Genomic DNA, 27,829 nt, shown 5'->3' on the forward strand with positions numbered 1-27,829 from the left:
TACCTGCTCATTATATGCACTTTGTTGCGGATGGAATTTTTATGATCACTATATTTACTTATGGCTTATGTGTTTACTATGTAACTACCTTCATACATTACGACATTTTATGGTATTGCATTATGTCTTTTTTGTCTGGTTTTGCTTTTATTGTGTAATTAATAAAATATTTTTTAAGTCTTCACAATCTGGACTTTAATTTAATTTGGTTTATTCATTTGTTGAGTAGGTTTTCATATACCGTACTTGTATGTAAAAAGGTTGGAGACACATTGGGACATACTTATCTATACAGTTTAACCGTGCAAACTTAGAGAAGACTGTCTTACAATGTGCAAGATTTATCAACGTGGTACATGTTGCTTGATAAATCTGTCTAACTTTATGACTTTCTAGTCTATGTTCACATCACCTATCAGTTGGCTTACTTTGTGCCAGAATTTTGGCTCACTTTGATGCACACTAGATCTTACCCCTTTCCATGAAGCTACCCACCTTTTCAGTGAAACTACGCCCTTTCATTGTACACGCCGCAAAACATGAAATATTTGACACGCTTTTTTGCACAAATTACCCCAGATTTCTGCTATATTTAGCTTCCCAAATCTTGTTTTAATAAATCTTTGTCAATGCAGATTTCGCAAGAAACCGCCATAGGTGATAGAGCTCATCTGGAACAGAAAATTGAGGATTTACAGTCATCAATGCAAATAGTAAGGCCAACATATCGAATAAAAATTTCGGGATCACTTGTATAACCTTTACAGCTTTTACATAGTTGCATAGAAACTTTTACCTTGGTCTCTTTAACACCTCATTTGTAGATTTTTTTCTACATAAAGATGTATACATAGCAAAAACTGTGTAACCAAATGGCATGCCTCCCTATTCACAATCACTCCTATTTTTCATTAATCTGCCGGATATTTTTAATGTCTTATACAGATAGAAATTGAACGTATGGACCAGAAGTCTGAGCTGTCTTTAATGAAAGACTCAGTATCAACAATGGAAAATGAATTAAAAATATATAGCAGAAGAGCAGCTGAGGCGGAAAATGAGTTGAGACAGCAGAAATCTGAATGTGACTCTCTGAGGTATATTTGAATAAGGAAATTACTATTTAGAATAATTAATAAAGCACCATGCAAATATGTGAAAGCTGATATATACTCTTCAAATAGAATATTGCTCATAGCAAAGCAGTGTGAATTATTTCTACAGCTTATAAATGAAATTTTCCATTCAGTCTTTACATGCATTCTACATGGGAGGAGAGCCCTATAAAAAGTAGGGGGCTAATGTTGTGAAAAGACTGAAGATTTTAGTTGTCGATCATAAATCTGTTTCAGTTTTAGAGGATTTTTTGAATCCCATTACATGCAATCAAAGAAGCTGCATGCAAATCAGCATATGCAAACAGTGACTTTAAAAAGTTTTTACAGTATACCCCACAAACTTTTCTATATTTTTTCATGTTACACCCACAAACTTACCAGTATTTTATGTGATATACCAACACAAAATAGCAAGTATTTTTTTAAGTGTAAAGGAAATGATCAATGGTTTTCTAATTATTTTAAAAATATAAGTCAGAAAGTTGTAACGTTCATTTGTATTCCCTGTAGTTTAATATCCCTAAATAAAATCCTGAGACACCAATTGCCTCCAGAAGTCACATGATTAATAAATTGAGTTCACTTTTGTGAAATGTATTCTCAATATATCCACAGCTGTTCTGTGAAGGCAACTGAAGTTTGTTTGAGAACATTAAGGATCAAACAGCATCATGAAATCTAAGGAACACACCAAACAGGTCAGGGATAAAGTTGCGGAGTAGAGTAATGCATGGTTAGGTTATAAAAAATAGCCCAAACTCTCAACATCTCATAGAACTTTGTTCAATCCACCATCCAAAAATGGAAATAATATGGCACAACTGCAAACCTACCAAGACATAGAGTGGAAAGAAGGCCATTTTTAAGGCAAGCAATAAGAAGTCCTGTTTGCAGTTTGCAAAAAGCCATGTAGGGGATACAGCTAGCATGTGAAAGAAGGTGCTCTGGTCAGACGAGATCAGAGTTGAACTTTTTACGCTAAATACAAAAGGCTATGTGTGGTTGAAAGCCAACACTGCACATAACCCTGAAAACATCATCCCCACTGTCAAACATGTTGGCAGCAACGTGCTGTGTGGATGCTTTTCTTCAGCAGGGACAAGAAAGCTGGCCAGAGTTGATGGGAAGAGGGATGGAGCTAAATACAGGGTAATCCTGGGGTAAAACTTGATAGAGGCTGGAAAAGACTTGAGACTGGAGCATAGGTTCACCTTCCAGCAGGACAACAACCCCAAACATACTGTCAGAGCTACAATGGAATGGCTTAGATGAAAGCATATTCATGTGTGTGAATGGCGAAGTCACATTCCAGACCTAAATCTCATTGAGAAACCAATCCACTGATCTAGAGCTAGTTTGCAAAGAAGAATGGGCAAAAATGTCAGCCTCTAGATGTGCAAAGCTGGTAGAGACATACCCCAAACGGTTTGCAACAGTAATTGCAGCGAAAGGTGGTCCTACAAAGTATTGACTCGGGGCTGAGTACAAATACATAACACAATTTTTAGATTTATATTTTTGAATTAATTAAAAAAACGTATCATTTCCTTTACACTTCGTAAATACTTGCTACTGTCATGATCCAGGTTGGATATTACAGGTTTTGAATAAGTAACCTTTTTTTTCCTTTGAGCTGGTTGCTTGGAGTTGGTTTTGCCCCCGGTAGTCATTGGGGCTATTGCACAATGGTGTCTTTTGTTCTAGTTTGCCCCCGGTGGTGGTGAGCGTTATTGCACGGGAATCTCTAACAGGTGTGAGACTCTGGCTCCTAACTATAAAGGTGTGTCAGGTGTTCTCATTCACTGTTGTTGATATTGGTGTTTTCCAAACATCCTTGGTGAAGGAAGGAGCTAGAGAGAGTTCCTGGCAGCTCAGTCAGAATCCTGGAGTGGCAGCTATGGTGTCAGCGAGGAGTTCTGGCAAACCTTGGAGGAGTGGCAGCTATGGTGTCAGCGAGGAGTTCTTGTAAAGCATGGTGGAGTGGCAGCTATGGTGTCAGCGAGGAGTTCTTGTAAAGCATGGTGGAGTGGCAGCTATGGTGTCAGCGAGGAGTTCTTGCAAAGCTTGGTGGAGTGGCAGCTATGGTGTCAGCAAGGAGTTCTTGCAAAGCTTGGTGGAGTGGCAGCTATGGTGAAAGCTGCACTCAGATGCTGGACTCTGTTGCTGGAAGAGAGCTGCACTCAGAGGCTGGACTCTGTTGCTGTAAAGCTGCACTCAGGTGTTGGATCCGGTTGGAGGAAAAGATGCACTCAGGTGTCGGACTCTGTTGCTTGGAGCATTAGCAGCAGAGCAAAGCTAACTGGTGTTTCCCTGTTTGTCACTTTCCTCAATGTGTGTTTTAGTGCAGTGGTGGGATTAGTTTCTGCACCGTCCACTTCACTAGTAAGGGATTGATTCAGGGCGAGCTAGGGATTTCAGGTATCCTGATCGGCGCCCGGTGCGGAACCGGCCTAGGGATCGTTTGGAGTGTAGAGACACTGACTCAGGGGAGTGCAGGAGGTCTCCACGTCCCCGTTCCCTATCGCAGGGCCACCATTGTAATTGTTTTCCTGGTTTTCCCCTTTATTCTGAAATTTGCCCTGCTGGAGGCGGTGTATCCAGACATACGTGTAATACTGAAATTCGCTTGCTGGAGGCGGTGTATCCGGCTGCACGTTCTATTATTTAAATTTGCCCTGCTGGAGGCGGTGTATCCAGGGTCACGCGTGTCATATAAATTCGCCCTGCTGGAGGCGATGTGTCCAGTCACACGTGACCATGACATTATCACCAACCTTACTTTTTTTTTTCTGGTAGGCCTTAGGCTAAGTTCAGGCTGGTGAGTAATTGCTGCTGGGCCTCACTGTGGTGAGTGAGGAGCTGCATGGTGTGTTGAAGCAGTTCCAGCAGCAGTTATCAGGGTCTGGGGCCTTCCCTCTGGCTCAACCAGAAAATCAAACTGCGGCTCTGGCAAAGAAGCCCCCAGAGTCCCTGCTGGTGAGCGGGACTTGCTCATACACGCGGACACACCCAGGCAGGTGGGAGGAGTGGGTGTCCCCATGATGCTGCCTGGTATGCCCCGAGGTGAAGGGGTACGTTCCTGTGGTGGACGGATTTGTGTTATAGTCCGCAGGGCTCACGCCAAACCTTCCATACCACCGAAGAAACCGCTCCCTCCTGGTCGTGTGGAGGAAGGCGACCAGGGAGTGTATATTTCCTCCATATCCTCGTCCCCTTCTCCAGTTGTGGCTGCAGGGGTGCTGCCAGGGAGTAGGGGAAAGTCTCAACCGTCGCCATTAGCCAACCCAGAGAGGCACAGGCCTCGTAGTAGGAGCGGTTGGAGGGTGGTGTTTCCCTTGGTGAATAGCGGGGGTGTGAGTGTGGTGACACAGGGGGACACCTCTGTTGTCAGTTCCAGTAAAAGTTCACAGTATTTGACAAAGTAATGAGTGGCAATAAACGTTCTGGTCCGGACCAGTGTGTGAACGAGCGTGTATGGGTGTCCACCAAATAACATCCAGTGGAAGTGTGTGCGGAGTCTTGTCTGCTTGTTTTACCTCCAAACATGCTCATACACAACTCGCTCCCCAGGACGGTGCTCTGGGGATGGGCAACGCCGCCAGAACATGCATTGTCAATACCAGCGGTGTCCATTTGTCTTTAACCTAAAGTACAGGTAGTTGCAGAGGTGAACTCTGGATCTGGGCATCCCCTCTGTGGGTGGTTCTATGATGAGGAGCGGTTTTGAGGGTCCAGAGGCCCCTCATTGAGGGAGAGTACTGTCATGATCCAGGTTGGATATGACAGGTTTTGAATAAGTAACCTTTTTTTTCCTTTGAACTGGTTGCTTGGAGTTGGTTTTGCCCCCGGTGGTAATTGGGGTTATTGCACAGTGGTGTCTTTTGTTCTAGTTTGCCCCCTGGTTGTGGTGAGCGTTATTGCACGGGAATCTCTAACAGGTGTGAGACTCTGACTCCTAACTGTAAAGGTGTATCAGGTGTTCTCCCTCACTGTTGGTGATATTGGTGTTTTAGAACCATCCTTGGTGAAGGAAGGAGCTAGAGAGAGTTCCTGGCAGCTCAGTCAGAATCCTGGAGTGGCAGCTATGTGTCAGCGAGGAGTTCTGGCAAAGCTTGGAGGAGTGGCAGCTATGGTGTCAGCGAGGAGTTCTTGTAAAGCATGATGGAGTGGCAGCTATGGTGGCAGCGAGGAGTTCTTGCAAAGCTTGGTAGAGTGGCAGCTATGGTGAAAGCTGCACTCAGATGCTGGACTCTGTTGCTGGAAGAGAGCTGCACTCAGATGCTGGACTCTGTTGCTGGAAAGCTGCACTCGGATGCTGGACTCTGTTGCTGTAAAGCTGCACTCAGATGTGGGACTCTGTTGCTGGAAAGCTGCACTCAGTTGTTGGATCCGGTTGGAGGAAAAGATGCACTCAGGTGTCGGACTCTGTTGCTTGGAGCATTAGCAACAGAGCAAAGCTAAGTGGTGTTTCCCTGTTTGTCACTTTCCTCAATGTGTGTTTTAGTGCAGTGGTGGGATTAGTTTCTGCACCGTCCACTTCACTAGTAAGGGATTGATTCAGGGCGAGCTAGGGATTTCAGGTATCCTGATCGGCGCCCGGTGCAGAACCGGCCTAGGGATCGTTAGGAGTGTAGAGACACTGACTCAGGGGAGTGCAGGAGGTCTCCACGTCCCCGTTCCCTATCGCAGGGCCACCATTGTAATTGTTTTCCTGGTTTTCCCCTTTATTCTGAAATTTGCCCTGCTGAAGGCGGTGTATCCAGACATACGTGTACTACTGAAATTCACCTGCTGGAGGCGATGTATCCGGCTGCACGTTCTATTATTTAAATTCTCCCTGCTGGAGGCGGTGTATCCAGGGTTACGCATGTCATATAAATTCGCCCTGCTGGAGGCGGTGTGTCCAGTCACACGTGACCATGACAGCTACTTTGTGTTTAGTATATCACATAAAATCCCAATAAAATATATTTAAGTTTGTGGGTGTGACGTGAATACAATGTAGAAAAGTTCATGGCTAGGAATACTTTTTTAAGACATTGTATTTGTTTGTGAGATCCACACATTGTGTTCTACTGCCAATTGTTTCCTCAGTATGTATAGGGCCCCATGTACATTAGATCATTTGGCTGACAGCTAGCTCTCCCATGGTACAATAGGCTCGGCCATGTACTCCTGTATGTTCTATTAGAGAGCCGCGTCAGACTCCTGTGGCAGCGATTTATCAGCAAGTTATGCCGACTGTAATCTAATGTGCATGGGGGTCTTAAACATAAGTGTGGAAATTTTCTTTGCTATGTGATTGATGGTATCAGTCTGTTTACATTTATGGATCATTCACATTTCAGATTGCTGAATAATAAAACTGAACACTCATTAGATGAGGCTCAGCGACGACTTTCACTGAAGCTCAATGAACTACAGTTGGCACAAGAGAAATTTGTTAGGCTGGAAAATAAGATAGGTAGGCTATACAGTAATTCATTTCTCGTGTTTCCGACACTAACTTCAATATTTTCTATTATCAGTAATAAGAAATATTTTCTATGAGTAATAGCAAGGTTTCTTATAGAATTCCCAAGCTCCTTCTAAGAAATCTGATACAAATGCCTTTTGGTAATGGCCATCCAAATCAAAGAGTTATTCTCAAGTTTGAAAGTTATCCTCTATCCGTGGAATTGGGGATAACTTCCTGTTCACTCTTGGTCTGAATTTGGTGACTCCTCCTATCCTGAGAACCATAATCCTGAACGGAGCGAAGGTCAATCAGGCACACTGCGGCTCCATTCATTGTTATCAGAGTGCCAAAGATCAGTGCTCACCTATCTTCTGCGGTTTTATTTACTAAGAATGAATGGAGTGTCAGTGCGCATGATCGACCATCGCCTCACTCCCATTGAACCCCGGTTCTCGGGATTGATGGGGGTCCTAGCAGCTGGAACTTCAGTGATTGGAAAGTTATACCCTTTCCCAATAACTATCAAACTTGAGAATACCCCTTTGAGGCTCAGTTTTGTACATATTATTGCCCCAATAGAATTCACAAAGCCTTACTGTACTTCTGCTTACATATCATTTCATTCATATGGCGCCTTATAGGGTTTTGGGGGATTTTTACAGTTACCATAGAACCCCGTGCACCTCTGATGGTGCCCATTAATGGGTCTGTACGAAACAGAGGCATCAAACTAAAATTCTGGCAGAATGTTATTTTGGCTGGCACTTGTCTCAGTTTCCTCATACATTCAGTTATTACAAAGAATGGTTTGTTCAGATTGGTTGGCTAACCTAACCTGGGTGAATATGCTCTGGTCATATGTACGGCTGCTGTTTTAATGTGCCAATATGTCTAATTCATTACTGCATTTCCCATTTTAAGATGAACAGTCAAACCAAAGCCTTTTAAAGAAGGAAGAAATTACAATTCTGCAGAAAACCATTGCAGAGATGGACAAAGAAAAGGATAATTTATTATACAGTATGGATCAGAAAAGCGAGAAGATTTCCTCTCTTGAGGACAGCCTTGCTCTTAAAGTAATTTTAATTTGTTCTACCATTTTAATTGCTACGAATATGCACAAGTCTGGATCAACAAGATCATGTTGACCTACAGTAATCATTATTTTAAAGGGGTTGTCCCATGATCAGTCTACCGCGTCTGAGTGTCCTCCTGCAATAGGCCTATACGCCCAAAAATCATGCACGTCAGAGCGCAGATTTGCTCTGTCAACACCATTATAAGCTATGGCCCCATTGGCACATACGCCTGAATCCCATTTTGTGGGGCGTTCACACCTAAGCCCCGACGGGACCAACGAATGTGTAACTCAACGCAATGAAAAAACACCCTAAGGAAAAACATTTCCTATTTAAAAACATGTTTTCCTGGGACAATCCCGTTAATTATTGTTGTACTCCTTTGTATATGAACTAGTGATGAGCGAGTATACTCGTTGCTCGGGTTTTCCTGAGCATGCTCGGGTGGTCTCCGAGTATTTTGGCGTGCTCGGAGATTTAGATTTCGTTGTCTCAGCTGCATGATTTCCGACTTGTAGACAGGCTGAATACATGTTGGAATTCCCTAACAAACAGGCATTGCACAAATGTATTCAAGCTGTCTAGCAGTCACAAATCATGCAGCTGAGATGATGAAATCTAGATCTCTGAGCACGCCAAAATACTCTCAGACCACCCGAGCATGCTCAGAAAAACCCGAGCAACAAGTGTACTCGCTCATCACTAATATGAGCGCATTCCTTATTTCATGTATCATATTTAATTTTTATTTATTTATTTTTTTTGGGGGGGGAGATTTTTATATTGATGTCCTATCTTTGGAATAGCAAATCAATATGTGATCATTGGTGTCCCACTCCCAGCTGATTTGATAAAGCCACAGCACGCCATCTAGTATTGTGCTCCCTTCTATATTTATCAGCCACAGTACTGTACCATACCCATTAGTGGCGATGCCTTATGGTGCAACTCAGCTCTGTTCTCTGGAAGGGAGCGGCTCTGCCGGTGTGCACCAAAGTGTACATTGCCAGGTAAATATTGAGGATAGGTGTCCTAAGCTGCTTTGTGGGTCTGCTGGGAGACGACGCTCCACTACTCCAATATTGCTGACCTGTCCTAAGGTTAAAAAAAAATCATTAATGGTGTATTCCCATCTCCAAGATCCTATCCTAATTATGTAGTAGTTGTGATGATGATAATAATATTAGCATATACCTCCCAATTAGAAATGTAGTATAGTTTTTCTGATTCGCTATGTCTCTTTGATCATGTGCAGGCATTGCAAGACCTTATGTATAGTGGGCACGGAAAGTATTCAGACCCCTTTACATTTTTAACTCTTTATCCATAGTTACGATTACTGATACAGTGACAGGTAGCTAATTACTATGTGCTTTTTAATGCTGTAATGCTCACACTGAAAGTTTGCCGCTAAGAACACATCTAGGCGGGCAGGACTGGTTTCTATAAAAAGCTATATCCGTATGACCACGAAATGAAGCTGCTGCTCAGTGCATAGTATTGGCATCCTCTTCATCTCGAATCCTGTACAACTGTGTTCAGCAAATTATTGCTAAGCTTGGGTATCTTCCAGTGACAGGATGGCAGAATCTGTCGTATTGCTGTCCTTTTTTCTATAATTCCTCTAGTAGTAATGCAGGATAAAGAAAAAACGATCCAGGTAAGAAGTCACTGCTACAAATAATTATTAAATTATTGCATAGAATATCCATTCTCGTAGCTAATAACTGAGGCACTACAGCTTTCAACTCGGCTCTTTTCCACCAAATAGTTTTTAGTAATACGTTAAATATCTCTGAATCATCCAAAAGTTGTATATGTGAGGGCTCAGACATATGACCTTTTTTCTTGAACTAGTGCTATTCATGTTCACATAGTCTATGGGGTAGTTCACAATTCTTTTTTTCCTTGGTCTTAATGCTACTTCCAAAAATGCGGGGACTTGTTCCATATTGTTCCAAGTGTCGGATGAAACTCACCAATGCAAAACTGTGGATCTGTGAAGAAAATCGGACAGCACTTGGATGCCGTCCGTGTGCTGTAGGCTTTGCACAGACTGGTTGATAGGAGAGGCATCTATTTTTCCCCATCCAAGGAAAACTGATAAATCTCTGACCAAAGTCTGATGGTAAAATCTGGCACTGACCAAACTGATGAAACGCTGATCAAAATCACTGATGAAACGCAAAGCAATTTTTTTGTACAAGAGAAATCACTGAAATCTGAATGAGGCCTTAGTGACATTAAAGGGTTATACAACCTTTGAAAACCGATTGTTTATCTTGAGGATAAGCCATCAATATTATGTCAGTAGGGATCGCTCTTCCAATCAGCTTTTGTAAGAGGCTGTGGTGTTCATGTAAGTGCTTTGGCCTGTTCAATGTTTATAGCAGCTTAGTGTCAGGGTTTTGCAGCGCTGTTCTATTGAAGTGAATGGAATAGCATTACAATATTTGGAACAGCCAGTAAAATTACAGCCAAAGTAAAAAACACAGCACAGTGAGATCCAGTCTGCAGCCTCCACATACAGCTGACTGGAGGGGATGCTGAAAGTCAGACCTTGTAACCGCTGCAGCCGTGGCCGCCGCCGTCCCACGGGCATCGGGTTCCCCTGCGGCAGTCACTCACCCGGTGCCTCGCGCGCTCCCTCCTTCCTCCGGCTCACGCGCTCCCTCTCCTCCTGCAGCTCCCCGACCGCACATGCGCACTAGGGCGCGGGCGCGTGCCCGTCATGATGTTTAACCCTGCGGTGGGTGGCGGTCGATTAGCGGTCAGCCAATCGCCTGCCGGCAGGGGATTTATCAGGCGTCTTCCATAAGGGGAAGACGCCTGGTTCTTGTGTGAAATCCTTTACACTATTTGGCCACCTATAGGTTCCCTATAGGTTTCCCCTCTGTTTAGTGCTTTCCCTAGTCTCTGTCTTGCTGTCTCTGCCTCTGTTTGTCTCCTTGTCTGCCCTCCGTCCTGCCTGGTCCGTGTTCCTTAGCCTTCGCTTCTGTCCCACTCCCTAGTCTCTGGCCTTCTCCCAGTCCTGTCCTTTTGCCTGCTGTCCGTCTGTCTTCCTCGTTGCTTCAGGCTCCACTGCTCTGCATCTCTCCTCAGCCGCTCCACAGGGAGCTCTGTACTTTAGTTCCAGTGCAGTCTTCTCTCCTGTTTGTGGTCTCTCCAGTCCTTCAAGCCGTCCCTCTTGGTTCCAGCAGTCGCGGTGTCTGATCCCCCGCGGGCCTACCCCTAACGGTCCCTGTATAGGGGTCGGTTCCACCTGGTGCGCTCGCCCCGGAGGCCTCAGTTCCGCGACCCAGAGGGTCCACTCTCGGACGCTGCCAAAACCCCAGAAGCGTCACAGACCTCCAGAGATCTAATGTTAATGTCTTTTCCAAATCATAAGCCATTAATTTTAAAAGGATGGATAATCCCTTTAAATCATACCATTATAAATGGCTGCTTGTTGGTTGCATGGAGGAACACGCATGTGAAATTAAGTTTTTAGACCACAGGTGTCATACATGGCATCTAAGACTACAATAGAAAATCCTTGAGTACTACATATGTGCACATGTAAAGGCAAGTTTACTAAATATTTCATTATGTTTCCTCTTCAGGAAAATTCGATACAACGTATGCTTCGGGAGATGGAGGAATCAGCGCGGTAATCTTATATTTTTAATTACACGTTACATACAATGTCGGTGCCAGATTCGCTTCTCATCAGCCACAAATCACAAGACACATTGTGCCTTAGGCCCTCACAATTCATAGTCACATTATGTACAAATAAACGTGTAGTGTTAGCCTGAAATCATTTTACATAGCCATGTTTGTAATAGGTAACTTTCAGAAAGAAAACAAAATATTGGTGCACCAAATGCCATTGCTGTAATGCAGTGATGATTGCCCCATCCCATAGGGCATGCACTGTACATTGTCACAGGACACTGATCGAAAATTCCAACACTGGACACTACTCACATATTTAGCCTCTGATTGCCTAAGAAGCACAGCTCACAGCTTTATTGTAAGGGAATTTGTCAGCAGGATTTCAACCCCATACTATTTAGATGGACATGTAGCTATTTCAAAGACAAGTCCAGCCATACCTTTACATGGCCAGTCCATTCCTCTGTCACAGAAAAATGAGCATATCCATTTGTATGCTAATGAGGCTGTAGATCTGAAGCCTCTGTTACAACAGCTCTATTCCCCACGCAGTGCCGATTTCTCCTGCTTGTCTGACAGCCTTTATGATGAGTGACTTAGGCAAAGGAGCTGTCAGTCAAGAAGAAGGAGGCAGCACTGGGTGGACAATAGAGCTGGAGTGACAAAGGCTTCAGATCTACAACCTTATTTTTATATCAATTCAAACACTGATGTTGCAGTAATAGAGGAACAGACTGACCATGTAAAAGAATTGGTGGACTTGTATTTGAAAGAACTGGGACTTAATACATTTCTTAGAACCACAAGGAGAATCCTTATGCGCCTGTACAGTGTGCATAAAACCTAAATAGAGTACTTTATTTCTGGACCACCTACATGCTTATGGTAAACAGTCTGAGAGGTCCACATATTACTTTGCAGTGATGTTCTAAAAAGAGACTGTACAGCAGCAGCTGTAGGAGCAGGTAACCAGTTCTCAGAAATAGTCGGACTCCAAATAGAGAAGGTAGAGATGGTTTATTACCATCTCTGCTTTCCAGATCTCTGCATACATAAAAATGAGCAAGCATGGTGTCTAAAATATAGGAGATGTTAACAGTGCTTCTTCCTCCAGACCCAAAGATAATGTGATTGTAGGGTGACAAGAGGGAGCAGAAGCTACTGGATCCTAATAGAACCAATGGAGCTTTGGAGTGGAGGCATGAAGCGGAACTAACCCTCTAAGGGTGAGTGCACACGTTGCAGATTCTGCTGCGGATTTTTCCGCGCGGATGTGGCTAAGTCAAAAGACTTGCGTTTTACCTGCGGATTAGCCTGCGGTTTTCCCCTGCGTTTTGACACCAGATCATGGAGCAGGTGCCAAACCGCTGCGGATTCCGCACAAAGAATTGACATGCTGCAGATTTAAAACTGCAGCAAATCCACACGGAAAAATCCGCAGCATGTGCACAGCGTTTTTTGTTTTTCATTAATTTTAATGGTACTGTACAATGCAGCAGAAACTTCTGCGGATCCGCAGGGCTAAAACCGCTGCGGATCCGCAGCAGAATCTGCAACGTGTGCACATACCCTAACTGGGGGAGATCAGAAATAAAAAAAATGTATTTAAATGTATGAAATGTTGAAATACCCCTCAAAGGTTTTTTTTATTACCTTTGGGGGCACAATGTGCGGAAAAAAAGGTAAATACTGTATGAATAAATACGCAGGGAAAAACAAAATAATTTAAAAAAGCTGCTGTTAGTCTGAATATTACTAGACCCACATCCCATCTAAAGAAATAACTATATTTGATATATAAAACTAATTGTTATGGAAAGGGCAGCAAAACCGAAAATGTATACAGCGGTTCTTTATGGTTATTTTTTAAAAAAAACAGGGCGATTTTTTATTTATTTTTTTTATTTGATATCGCCTTATATTGCCAAAAAAACAATATGAAAATAACATAAAAATTAGACTCCAAGTGTCACGAAAAATGATACAACAATTTTAAAGCTCTTAAAACTGCATGTATAAAAAAAACTCTGCATAGTTAGTAATGGGAGAAAATTGTCATGTCTTGAACTGTTTAACATGCCGGCCAAAGATGAAATATTATAAACTTGTTGTCACAGATCTTTTCCTCTTCAGAATCCTCTGCTCCCTTCTTACTAAATCCCGTTTCTGGTGGAATGGCACCCTTAATCATGATTGAAGGCGCCATTGCACCAGAAAAGTGTTGATACAATGTTTTAATTTTCTTTTTTTTCCTTGCAAATCTTAATTGTGCCTTGTACATGGCTATTTTTTTGTACTCTTCCACTAAATAAACCATTTTGCACCATCATGGGGCTGAACGTTCTTTTCCTTTTCCTCTATTTAGTAAAGTGCTTATCAATGGCAGTTCACTCATGTGAACAGGACTTGTAAAGTATTGGCCACCCCCTTTAATAATAGCGTATTATTTGTATCAAATAGAGATCATTGACAGTTTTGTGTTTCTTTTTGTTTATTAGGCAATCTTCTAAGACTATCAGCAGTCATGAGCAGGAAGTCAGTCGGCTATGTCGACAAATGGATGAGATCAATGAAGAATTGTCTCAAACAGGAAGGGAAAAGGAGACCGTAGTTCAGGAAAACTTTGCTCTTCATGATGATTTATCCAAGAGCAAGGTTGAGATACAGGTAATGTGTTTGTTAATTATCTGCAAGCCAAGATTTTTGTTTCTAAACTGAAATAAAAACCCTAAACTGAATAAAAAACACAATTCATCAAAGCTTTTACAACAAAATATTGGGCACAATATTGGGGAGGAGCTGTAATGGTACGGGATGTGACTACGTCCACCTGTCAAATTTAGCAAAAAGTGTTGGCGTCTTTTACGCCAGAAATGCTACTTCAGTCGTTGACTGTAGTAGTATTTCTGTCAAGTAGCACTTAGCAAAGATTTGTATGCCACTAAATAAATTTGCCATATTGTACTCTAGCGAATTCATTAATAGTGGCATGTGCATAGCCAATTTTACTGAATCGTTAAGGTAGAGATAACAAGCTCACCATAAATAAATTGTATACACCAGGCTTGGGACAACTTCTGAAGATCCAAAGGAAGAAATGGTTCGGTTTAACAGGTGTGTTGTAAAAAAATAAATCTTCACTATTTTATTTAAAAAAAAAAAAATGGAAAGAGTATAGCAAATGCGTACAACATATTTTTCTATGAATTTGCTATAGTCTTTTAAATATTTTTGAATAAAACATTGAAGATATTTTGCATGCACCTGTTAAGCCGGACCATTTCTTCCTTTGAATCTTAATAAAGCCATGCCTTAGTTTTCTTTAATATTTAATTTGATCATGTCAACATTATGACATACAGTGGGGCAAAAAAGTATTTAGTCAGTCAGCAATAGTGCAAGTTCCACCACTTAAAAAGATGAGAGGCGTCTGTAATTTACATCATAGGTAGACCTCAACTATGGGAGACAAACTGAGAAAAAAAAATCCAGAAAATCACATTGTCTGTTTTTTTTTTCATTTTATTTGCATATTATGGTGGAAAATAAGTATTTGGTCAGAAACAAGCAATCAAGATTTCTGGCTCTCACAGACCTGTAACTTCTTCTTTAAGAGTCTCCTCTTTCCTCCACTCATTACCTGTAGTAATGGCACCTGTTTAAACTTGTTATCAGTATACAAAGACACCTGTGCACACCCTCAAACAGTCTGACTCCAAACTCCACTATGGTGAAGACCAAAGAGCTGTCAAAGGACACCAGAAACAAAATTGTAGCCCTGCACCAGGCTGGGAAGACTGAATCTGCAATAGCCAACCAGCTTGGAGTGAAGAAATCAACTGTGGGAGCAATAATTAGAAAATGGAAGACATACAAGACCACTGATAATCTCCCTCAATCTGGTGCTCCACGCAAAATCCCACCCCGTGGGGTCAGAATGATCACAAGAACGGTGAGCAAAAATCCTAGAACCACGCGGGGGGACCTAGTGAATGAACTGCAGAGAGCTGGGACCAATGTAACAAGGCCTACCATAAGTAACACACTACGCCACCATGGACTCAGATCCTGCAGTGCCAGACGTGTCCCACTGCTTAAGCCTGTACATGTCCGGGCCCGTCTGAAGTTTGCTAGAGAGCATTTGGATGATCCAGAGGAGTTTTGGGAGAATGTCCTATGGTCTGATGAAACCAAACTGGAACTGTTTGGTAGAAACACAACTTGTCGTGTTTGGAGGAAAAAGAATACTGAGTTGCATCCATCAAACACCATACCTACTGTAAAGCATGGTGGTGGAAACATCATGCTTTGGGGCTGTTTCTCTGCAAAGGGGCCAGGACGACTGATCCGGGTACATGAAAGAATGAATGGGGCCATGTATCGTGAGATTTTGAGTGCAAACCTCCTTCCATCAGCAAGGGCATTGATGATGAAACGTGGCTGGGTCTTTCAACATGACAATGATCCAAAGCACACCGCCAGGGCAACGAAGGAGTGGCTTCGTAAGAAGCATTTCAAGGTCCTGGAGTGGCCTAGCCAGTCTCCAGATCTCAACCCTATAGAAAACCTTTGGAGGAAGTTGAAAGTCTGTGTTGCCAAGCGAAAAGCCAAAAACATCACTGCTCTAGAGGAGATCTGCATGGAGGAATGGGCCAACATACCAACAACAGTGTGTGGCAACCTTGTGAAGACTTACAGAAAACGTTTGACCTCTGTCATTGCCAACAAAGGATATATCACAAAGTATTGAGTTGAAATTTTGTTTCTGACCAAATACTTATTTTCCACCATAATATGCAAATAAAATGAAAAAAAAACAGACAATGTGATTTTCTGGATTTTTTTTTCTCAGTTTGTCTCCCATAGTTGAGGTCTACCTATGATGTAAATTACAGACGCCTCTCATCTTTTTAAGTGGTGGAACTTGCACTATTGCTGAGTGACTAAATACTTTTTTGCCCCACTGTATCAGTTTGATATTCTATAGGTATGTGGGGCTGACTGATGGGATGCCCATTGATCCAGAAAGTGTGTCTGTTCTGCCTTCTGTAGCAGAGAATTGGTTGTCCATGTGAACTGTTGTGAAGATATAAAATATCTCCTTTTCTCAATCTCAAAATACAGAAATAAAAAATAGATAAATAGGTACATTAATACTGCTGCATCCATAAAAGTCTGATTTATCAAAATATAATAAAAAACATTTTAAAAACATAATTTACCCATATGGTAAACTCAGCAAAACAACAAAGATAAACAAAATGCTAATATTTGAATTTTTCAATCACTGCACCTCCTCAAAAAATACAATAAAAAATTAGCAAAATGTTAAATGTACCCCAACTAATTTTTCAAACTAGTAAAATATTTTAAAAACTGTCTAAGGTTAGTATCGACATAATTGGACTGACTTGGAGAAACTTGTTACCTTGAAGACCCCAAAAACAATGGTGTAATTTCTTCTTTTTTTTTCACCATTTCACCCCACTTGCATTTTTCCCCCGTTTTTCAGTATATTGTACGGTATTATGAAGTGAATGGTATCATTGAAACCTCCAACTCTGTCCACAAAGAAAAGTCCTACAGCAACGTTGACACAAGAAAAAAAGGACAAAGGGAAAATGCAAAAGCCAATATTGGCCCAGCTATGAAAGCGTTAATAACTTGAACGTGAACTCAACAACTTCTTTTTTTGTGTCATAAATAAAGGAGTGAACAAGGACACAAATTCCTTTAATGTATTGTTTGATTTTGTATTTAGACATTAACCCATAAGCTCAAAGACTCCCACAATGAACTGCAGGATCTGAAGCTAAAACTTCAAGGTTGTAAAACAGATGTCACACGACTTGAAAATTCAGTGGCTTCCAAAGTAAGTGCTATATATAGGGTACATAACAGAGGCAATCTCAATAGCTGCATATAATACATTTAAAGAGAACCTTTCGGCTGATTCATGCCTTCCATACTACGGGCAGCATGAATCAGAACCTGGCAGCACAATTACAGCCAGATATGTTTTTCTCTGAAAATGTAAAAGTTTTGAAATCTGGCAATTCAGACTTTGATTCATGAAGCCCCTGGTTTATGCAGCATGAATCGACTGACAGGTTCCCGTTAAGGATTTTATATATTATTTCTGGAACTTTAGGTTGCATGTGTATGTCTGTATGTGTATAAGGGTAGGGGCACACGAGTGTATGTTCTTTCGTCTCAGAAAATCTGTCCGATTATGCTAATCACTCTGATCACAATTTGATGAGAGTATGATCATAGTGTGATCCAATTTTCTCCATAGTCAGTCCGTGAAAATCTGACTGCACTCAGATGATATCCGAGCACAGTAATATTTTTCCCAAGAACTCATTGACTTTTTTTTTTCCCCTCGCATGTGCCTGGCCCCATAGAATAACATTGGTCCAAATGCGATCCGATTTTTTGTCTGATTGCACTCGGGGCAGAAATACGGTTATGTGCATGAGCCCTAAGGCTGTATCATAATGGTATATATTGTTAGATGAAACAGAAGAAAAATGGGGGGTACAGGTCACCATTGTAGTAGCCTACTTATTGGAGGGTCTGGAGTAATAGCCCCAGTATCAGGTGTACGGAAACTCCTGGGCCAAAGAGTAGCAGTAATGGATCCAAAACTTGATAAAATTCTAGCACCTGGTGTAAAAATGTACCTTATTTTTCGTCACTTTTTCTCCCACAAATTTGGGAAAATGGGGGTGCGTCTTTTAATGCGGATATACCTTACCGGTACCATTGCTGCAGGCTGGGATGATGTGGTGTCCGGCGGTGCTGCGGGGGTGTCTGGCGCTGCGAGGGTGTCTGGAGGTGCTGCTGCGGGGACTATGCAGACATTTTGTGAAAGGCCAGAAACGCTAGAGCCCCAACAGTTCCATGGTTTCCTCGACGCCGAGATCTCATCTCCCAAAATCTTGGTGCCGAGATCCCCACCTGCGTATGCACTGCCCCCGGCGGCCATTTTCCCGGAGTCCACTGCGCAGGAGGAATCCATGGAACTGCGGTGGGCTCTGGCCTTTCACAAAATGTTGGCAGAGCCTCTGCAGCACCAGAGACATCCGCAGCAGCACCAGGTAGCACCGCCGGACACCCCTGCAGTGCCGGACACCCCTGTAGCACCGCCGGGCACCCGCAGCGGCGCACCGCACATCAGGACACCCCCTCATCCCAGCCTGCAGCATAGCCCCACTCCTGGCTCCTCCAGTAGTGACCCTGGGACCCCGCTTCACTGCAGCCACCACCCCTGGTAAGCAATAAGAAACATGGATTATAAGAAGCACCACCATTTTATTAACAAAAATTTTTTTTCCTATTTTTCTCCTCAAAATTTCGGGTGCATCCGAAAAATACGGTAATACTGCACCCACACACACAAATGATACACCATTTGAAAGGTAAACTTGCCCCCTTCAGCAAGAAAATAGCAAAACAAACCACACATCCACAATTTGATCGCAAAATTCAGTTTAAACATTAATTTTCAGAAACCTGCAGTAAGGAAAAATGACCTACAAGTGGCACCACAGTACCCCAAAGCACACTACCAACACATTTGTAAACATGCACTGCTTTTTCGCTGATTACTTTGCTCCCACACACGATACACCATTTGAAAGGTAAACTTGCTCCCTTCAGCAAGAAAACAGCCAAACAAACCACACATTCATGATTTTATAACTAAATACAGTTTAAACATTCATTTTTTATAAATCTGTAGAAAGACACAATGACCTGCAGGTGGCACCTCAACTGGAAAACATTTTTTGGCCTCTACTTGTCAAACCAATTTATTGTATTACCAATATACAATATATAAATACCTGTCTGTGTTCATCAGCTCATGAAATACATTTACATTTGACCAGCTTGCTTTTTCTGAAATTGCCTGCGCCCCTGATGACCAATGTGCGAAAATTTTGCACGGGCCAAGCTAGTTGAATCATAATTAAAAACACACACAGCCATGTACCTATCAATCACTGTTAGCTGTGCTGGGAGAATCCGGATCTGTAAAGTATATTTTCACTGAAACGCTGGAGCATTCAGATACAAAGGTGCTTGGCAACAATGTTGGCTGGGAAAGCATGAATCAGGTGACAGGTTCCCTTTAACCACTTAATTTGTGATCTAACAGTTTCATATTATAAATCCAACATGAAACTGCCACACCTACTACCATCATAGTTCAAAATACATTTTATTATGCACATTTATAACTATTAAAAAAGTGGAAAAAGATCACTAAAATCAAGATCATCATAAGAGGGCAAGTGGTCCGTATGTACAATTTCATATAAAATTTCACACAAAATAAGGTGCATATCGCAAGGTAAATGAATAATTAAAAAATATGAAATTTATAATGAAGTAGCCAACGCATTCATAAAGTATAACGTATCCCTAATTTTATACACACTGCCATGGTCAAAAGTGCTGGCATCCTTGAAATTGTCCCACAAAATGATTGCAATTGCACGTTTTGTTATATCCACATTTCACTCCTTTGTGTGTATTGGAAAAACTCAAAAAAATGAGAAAAAATTGGACATAATTTCACACAAAACCCCAAAAATGGGCCAGACAAAATTGTTGGCAACTTCAACCTAATATTTGGTTGCACACCCTCAACTCTTTAAATAACTGTAATCAATCGCTTCCTATAACCATCAACAAGCTTCTTACACCCCTCAACTGGAATTTTGGACCACTCTTCTCTTGCAAACTGCTCCAGGTCTCTTACATTTGAAGGGTGCCTTCTCCCAACAGCAGTTTTAAAATCTCTTCACAGGTGTTCAATGGGATTTAGTTCCGGACCCATTGCTGGCCAAATCAGAACTCTCCATGCGCTTTGTTTCCATCCATTTCTTGGTGTTTCTTAAAGTATGTTTGTGGTCATTGTCCTGCTGGAAGACACATGACGCAAACCCAGCTTTTTGACACTGGGCACTACTTTTCATTGCGACCCAAAATCCTTTGGTAATTTTCTGATTTCATAATGGCTTGCACATAGTCAAGACACCCAGTGCCAGAGGCAAGCGAGGCAGCCCCAAAACATCTTTAAACCTCCACCATATTTGACACTAGGTACTGTGTCCTTTTCTTTGTAGGCCTCATTCCGTTTTCGGTAAACAGTAGAATGATGTGCTTTACAAAAAGCTCTATCTTGGTCTCATCAGTCTGCAAGACGCTTTCCGAGAAGGATTTTGGCTTACATACATTTTGTCAAACTGCAATCTTGTTTTTTTATGTCTCTGTGTCAGCAGAGGGGTCCTCTGGGATCTCCTACCATAGCATTTTATTTAATCAAAATGTGAATGCATGGTTCATCCTGACACTGAAGCACCCTGAGCCTTCAACACAGCTTGAATTTCTTTGGAATTTTATTGGGCTGCTTATCCATTATCTGGACTATCCTGTATTGCAAGCTTTCATCATTTTCACTTGGCCTGTCCATGTCCAAGGAGATTAGCTAAAGTTCCATGAGTTGTAAACTTCTTGATTATGTTGTGCACCATGGACAAAGGAAGATGAAGGTCTCTGGAGTTGTAACCTTGAGATTGTTGATATTTTTCAAAAATTTGGGTTCTCAAGTCCTCAGACAGTTCTCTTCTCTTTCTGTTCTCCATGCTTAGTGTGTCTCACAAAGATTGAGTCAATTTCTCCCATTTTTATCTGGATTCAGGTGTGATTTTTATATTGCTCACACCTGTTACTTGCCACAAGTGAGTTTGAACTAGCATTACATGCTTGAAACAAAGTTCTTTACCCACAATTTTGGTAAGGTTCCAACAATTTTGTCCGGGACATTTTTGGTGTTTTTTTGTGAAATTATGTCCAATTTGCCTTTTTTTTCTTAGGTTTTTTTGTGTTGTTCCAATACATGCAAATGAAATAAACATGTCGGAAACCAAACATTTATAATTGCAATAATTTTCTTGGAGAAATACTTAATTCTCTGGAACAATTTCAAGGGTGCCAACACTTTCAGCCATTACTGTATAAAGAACCATTAGGCTAAAAGTGCTTTGGGAATCAAATAAATATTATTCATTTACCTTTCACTTTACACCTAATTGTAATGGGATTTAACTGAATTAATGAACCTGTGAGACTATTTTTATTGTGTGAAATGTTATATCAAATTGTACATCCTCTCTATGATGTTCTTTGTTTTAGTGATCTTTTTCCACTTTCTTAATTGTATTTATTAATTGATTTTTAAGTATTATGGCAGTGAATGTGGCTGTTTCTTGTAGGATTTATAATTGTCATTGACAACTACACCAAATTTAGTTTTGTGGCCTACTCATAGTTATATGGAAAATGATTTCTCCATTGACAGGAAAAAGAAAATCGAGACCTCCTTGAAAATTATCACAAATCCTCATCTATGGCGGATATTTGGGAAGATAAATTTCACCAACTGGAGAAGGAATTCAACTCTATAAAGTTAGACCTTATTGGTGCAGAGTCAGAACGCCGAAGACTTAAAGAAAGAGCTGATGCCTTACAATTAGAGTCTGAGCAAGTAAGATATCGTATAAAGATGGGTATTATGTTACTGGGAGGGTAAAAAGTATGGGTTTTTTTGTTTTGGAGCAAATGTTCTGTAATTTTAGAAGAATTTGTGACTTTTTGCGCTACATAGTTGTAAAACAGGTTAAGGGCAAAAATAAATGGCGTTTTAAATTTTGCGTAAAATTTATGAAAGTGCGAGGTTATGTGGTCATATAATCAAGCCATAAATTACTTAATAAATCTTCAACTAGTAAGGCTTTGTTCCCATGATGAGCTTTTGATGTTGCAGATTTTCTGCACCCATGAAGAAAAATAGGTTACTTTCATTTTTTCAGTAATACACAGCGTAAAATACTCCCCTAATACTCACCGTGGTAATGTAGCCTCATGCTCTGCTTACAGCTTTGTTTGCCATTGCAGACTCACTTCTAATGCATCTGTACTTTTCCTGTTGGATTTCAGCATATTACATCTGAGCAGTCTTACAAATCTCAGATAAGTTCTTTGACCAAATCAGTTACAAGGATGGAAGAAGAGCTGCAACAGGTTAGAGCAGAGAAGTCATCGGCCCTCAGTGACCTGGCATCTACAAGGGAACTTTGCGTTAAACTGGATTCTGGTAAAGAAATGTTAAACCGCCAACTCTGTGCCAATGCCCAAGATGCAGACATGGTATGTTATAGGAAATATATTACCTACTCCTGTACTTCTCCACCTCTGTATAAATGAATGCCAACCTTGGTGTCTTTTTCCCAAAACAAATCTCCTGAGGTAATTACCTGTTCACTACAGGAGGACCCTACTTCAATGGAGGTTGCAGTGTCAGCTCTCTCACTTCTCAGGTTATAATTAATTTCTCTCTTCCCTAGCTATAATTAATCCCATATGGTCAATGTTAGAGTGATATGTCCCCTTCTCTGGAGTTGCCTGGAGGATTTTAATTTTTCTCTGACATTGCAGTTTTCATACTGGCCACGTGGGCTATTTTAGACTCATACTGCTATTTTTTCAGGAAGAGCAGACTCATCATCAGAGATAGGATTACAATGACAGATAACACCTCTATGCACAGCTGATATGTATGATTTTTGTTTTTAATACAAATAGAGATATGGAAAAAAAACACATTGCCAATTTGTAAAAATATATATTTAGTATAAAAACTTGAGGAAAGGAGATAAGCCAGTGTCCACAATATAATCTTCAGTTCATTATTTCAGTTTAAATAAAAATATTAAATGGCTCCACAAACAGGGGATATAGATTTAGCTTACGCATTTCGGGCAAAACTGGCCTTTAGTCATAACAAAAAACATGATTTAAACAATAGGTCATTTTCTGAATTACACGTTCCCACTAAAGAGTAATTCCCACCTTCATAGATGAGTGTTGTTGGATAGTGATTGTAAAAACAAGCACTTTCTAAATTCACTACTTGTTAAAATTTTTAGCCGCTCTTGAGCTAGAAAAATTTTTTATTTTCTTTACAGCCTGTTGCATAGGAGACCGACCACCACTGCTGTTTAGCTTGTAAACGCTGCACTGAAGCTTGCTGAGATTAGCGGATAACCGTGTGCCCCAGTGATCCTAGCCAGATTCAAGGCAATTATTACATGCTCAAAAAAAAAAGAGCTTGCAAGCACTGTTCATGTTCTGCCACCACTGCTAATCAACAGTGTTGGTCTGTCACCTAGGCAACAAGCTGTCTACAAAAGGAAAAAAGTATTCTCAGTAAATTGTAATAGTGCTTGTTTTTGCCATGGTGGAGAGGTTGGAGTGTGATTGATTGTGTGGACAGGTATCTTTTATACAGGTAACAAGTAGAAACAGGTGCAAACAGGTGCAATTAATGCAGGTAATGAGTGCAGAGTAGGAGTTTTTCTTTAAGAAAAACCAACAGGTCTGTGAGAGCCAGAATTGTTGCTGGTTGGTAGGTGATCAAATACTTATTTCATGCAATAAAATGCAATTTAAGTATTTAGAAATCATACAATGTGATTTTCTTTATTTTTTTTTTAAGATTCTGCCTCTCACAGTTGAAGTGTACCTACGATAAAAATTAGACCTCTCCATTCTTTGTAGGTGGGAAAACTTGCAAAATAGGCAGTGTATCAAATACTTATTTCCCCACTGTATATGATATGCGTACTCCCGGCCACAATCCAACTACATGGGTGCAGCGTCTCTCAATGGATGTGTATTGAGCGAGGCTGGAAACAGCCTAATCGGAGTATGCATATTGAAAACTTGTGGTTACATAACCGACATTCCCAGTGCTGACACCGGAGAATCCTCACAGCGTGCAGCATGCGCAATGTGAGCATTGTCACATACATAGTGTGACTGCAGACTTGCAGTTTCAAACCGGGCAACCTCTTCAATATGGAGTCAGTCCATCAAATCATGATAAAACAGTACACAAAGTCCCAGCTAGTCAGAGATACACATCCATAGGGACTCTCATTGCAATTGGCTTGGCAGTGTGCATACAGCCTTATTGTTTAGCTGTAGGCACTAATGTCGCACAGTACCTGTGGCTAAAGTTATTATATTCACATGCTCATAGACTCTTACATCAAATTTCCATGTATGGCCAACATTAAAAAAGCTTGTGCCACCTAAAGTGTTGCATTATATGGTTTAGATTAGGTTTTCCTACATATAATACATGTGTTTCCTGCATAGCTAGAGACTAACAGGTTGGGGCACATGTTTTAGTGACGTAATGTTGACAATTGTATGTCAGTAAGGCACAACTTTGGCACTTCAGAATTATTTTTTCGGCTAACCTGGATTATTGTGACCTGTTATATATACAGTATATGATGCGTGTCAGTAATGTACATTCCATAGAAGCTGATACGGAGCCTATAGAGAGAAGGGACTGTTCCAAGTTAGTGTGGGCTTTCCAAATGTTAGCAAGAATGGAAATAACACGAGCAGTGTATGCTGCCACGTGGCAATTGTTATAGTTGGTACCTCATTCATGTAATGTTTTTTTTCCATTTCAGCTCTATATCTCTTGTAAAAAAAATGTATCTGCATCAGTTTTTATATACAAACCTCAAAGTTTAAATTAAAAAGCTCTAAATATTATTATTCTTATTAAAGGGGTTTTCCTCCTTTACAAAACTGGACCCTGATGGTTTCCGGTAATAAAGAAAATAACAAAATATAGAGTTCTTATCCGCTATGCGGCAGCTGTCCACCACTGCTTCGGACTCCTCACCACAGCAAACCAATCACCAAGCAGCAGCTTCTGCCATCCAGATCAGCAGAGATGCTGAACTCACTGATTGGCTGCAGCGGTGATATGAGCTGTTGACGTGACATCACTGCGGCAACCAAAATACTGACGCTGGAGCAGCAGTAAAACGCCGGTGCTGGACCCAGGTCGGGTGAGTACTATTTGATTTTGTAATTTCACATTATAAGAAATGTTTTCTAAAACTGGAAAAGCGGCTTAATGATAATGACTATCGCAAATGGTGAAGAAGTCAAACTAAAACATGAATGTTCTGTAAAGTGAGACATCGCTTTTTTTCTGCTTGTTCAGCTGCAGCAAGAACTGGAATCCTGTCATTCAGAGGTAGAACTCTTGAGGAAGCAGCTGGCCAGTGAGAGGATCGCTGTGAAGAACCTGGAAGCCCTCTTAGTATCAAACCAAGACAAAGAATTCCAGTCCCAAGTGCGGGTCCAGGAGCTGGACTCAGAACTTCTGCTGCTGGGAGACCGGCTGATGTTGGCAGAGACCAAACTGTAAGTAAATGCTATTTGCATCTGATAAATGTGCAGTCTAGTGTCTAGCTAATATTACATAGTATCACTTTAGCCATTCTTATAAACACATATTGCCAATAATATACAGACATTTGCATATGGAAAGGATTTGCTAAACAGATATACATGCAAAAGCCTACAATAAAGATAACAAAATCTCAACTAGGCCACATTTACATGTGACGACCGCTGGCTTTAAACAACCTTTGATCGACTATATGCAAGCTGATCAGCAATTGTTTCATAACCCATTTAGGCAGCTTGACTGCCCTGCTAGGCAAAAACAACAATTATTAATATGATGGTTCTGTGTGCCCATAGAAGCTTAGAACATTATATTGTCGCCAGCAAATCACTTGTCTACACTAGATAGTGTGCTGCCGAGAACGATGTTTTTTACGCTTAATTACAAATCATTTCACCTGATGAATGAGAGGCACTCATTCGTCGGGTGAATGCTGGTCTGTTTAGACAGGTCGATGTGCCCACGTAGCGATTCTGAAGCAGAATAAACCTGAGCAGAATCTCACACCCTGCTACCGGGAAACCGCATGCGTTTTTTGACGCGCTTTTGTAAGTGTTTGTCAAGCGTTTTTGCATGCGTTTTCCTAAGCATTTTTGCCCATATAATTGATGGTATGCGGAATCGCGTGCGATTCCGCAAAATTAATGAACATGCTGCGCTTTTAATCGCTAAGCATTTCCGCAGTGGTTAAAAACGCACCATTGGCACAACATGTGCGTTTTTCATTAAAAATCAATTGGATGCTTTTCTTAAGCGTTTCTGCAGCAGAATCGCTTGTCTAAAAGCGCTGCAGAAATGCTTAAAAAACGCTACGTGCGCACACAGCCTAACCTAAGTAAACAGTAAAGTTTGGGTTTGTCCCGAACACCTACTGTTCAGGCACGGACCACAAATAGATGCAACCAAATGCAGCAAGGTTGATTGAACGGCACGTCACAGTACAGACAGACAATGACCCAAAGCATACTTCGAAAGCAATCCAGGAGTTTTTTAAGGCAAAGAAGCAAAATATTCTGCAATGGCCGAAAGAATCACCAGATTGCGACCCCATTGAGCATGCATTTCACATGCTTAAGCCGACCTGAGATTAACATCCTCAATAATCAGAACTCCCGTCTCCAAGACTTCTCACATGCTGCGCCAATTCTTTAGAATGCACCACCCAGGATAAACTGATTAATCTCCAATACCTACAGTTTTAAGCATGCCCTAAAAACGCATTTCTTCAGACTAGCCTACCACCTCAACACATATTTTTAACTATCCCTGTGTTGCCCATTCAAAATTTTTAATAATAACCAGGTTCCTCGTATCATGTTCTCATACACTTTATGCATTTAATAGCCCTCTGTGTCTGTACTTTTATATATTCTGTCTGATAACCGGTTCATTCAGCAGTACATGATCACCTGATTTTTTACATCATGGCTGGTCCGTACAATACAAGCAATTGTTACCATCCACCTTTTCTGGATAGATTGTAAGCTCATAGATTGTAAGCATCCGAGCAGGGCCCTCATTCCTCTTGGTAACTGTTGATTTATGTGATTATTGTTATGCTGTAATATCTTTTATTGTCTGTGCAAGTCTGCTCTAAAATGTAAAGTCCTTCGGAATATGCTGGCTCTATAGAAATAAAATTATTATTATTATTAGGCTAAGTGCCCACGATGCAGAAATGCTGCGGAAATGTCCACAGCATTTTGCAAGTCCCTGCCGCAGGTAAAATGCATGCGGAATTCGCATGCATTTTTCCTGCAAAATACAAGTGTTTTTCCTGCAAAACACAAGCGTTTTTTAGCTTGCAGAATGCTTGAGCTTTCCAATCGATTTGAAGCATCGCTTTGAAAAGTGATTGACAAGTTGGTCATACTTGTCAAGCATAGTGCTTGACAAGTGTGACCAACTTTTTACTATTGATGCTGCCTATGCAGGATCAGTAGTAAAAGATAGGATGTTAAAAATTTTAAAAAAATAAAAAATATGGATATTCTCACCTTCTGATGGCCCCCGATCTCCTCAACGGCGCTCCCGGTACGTTCTGTTCCCAGGGATGCTTTGCGCAAAGGACCTTTGTGACGTCATGCTCGCAAGACCGCGACATCATCTCAGGTGATTCGCGCAATGCATCCCTGGGACCGGAAGATGCTGGCTGTGTAGCTGA

The 27,829-nt window shown here is 41.3% G+C and overlaps 1 protein-coding gene across 1 annotated transcript in view; it reads left to right on the plus strand.

Moving 5' to 3' along the window:
* Window positions 1-27,829, plus strand: part of TSGA10 (testis specific 10) — an 80,334-nt gene that overhangs the window by 38,555 nt on the left and 13,950 nt on the right. The window contains exons 8-17 of the mRNA XM_073590549.1: window positions 636-713; window positions 946-1,097; window positions 6,467-6,582; window positions 7,498-7,652; window positions 11,258-11,304; window positions 13,811-13,979; window positions 17,074-17,184; window positions 21,685-21,870; window positions 22,323-22,532; window positions 25,417-25,619. Coding sequence (XP_073446650.1) covers window positions 636-713; window positions 946-1,097; window positions 6,467-6,582; window positions 7,498-7,652; window positions 11,258-11,304; window positions 13,811-13,979; window positions 17,074-17,184; window positions 21,685-21,870; window positions 22,323-22,532; window positions 25,417-25,619 — 1,427 coding nt within the window. The remainder of the gene's footprint in view (window positions 1-635; window positions 714-945; window positions 1,098-6,466; window positions 6,583-7,497; window positions 7,653-11,257; window positions 11,305-13,810; window positions 13,980-17,073; window positions 17,185-21,684; window positions 21,871-22,322; window positions 22,533-25,416; window positions 25,620-27,829) is intronic.

Source organism: Dendrobates tinctorius, unplaced genomic scaffold (assembly GCF_039654945.1).
Source record: "Dendrobates tinctorius isolate UK_male_01 unplaced genomic scaffold, ASM3965494v1 ptg000117l, whole genome shotgun sequence".
NCBI classification, from domain to species: Eukaryota; Metazoa; Chordata; class Amphibia; order Anura; family Dendrobatidae; genus Dendrobates; species Dendrobates tinctorius.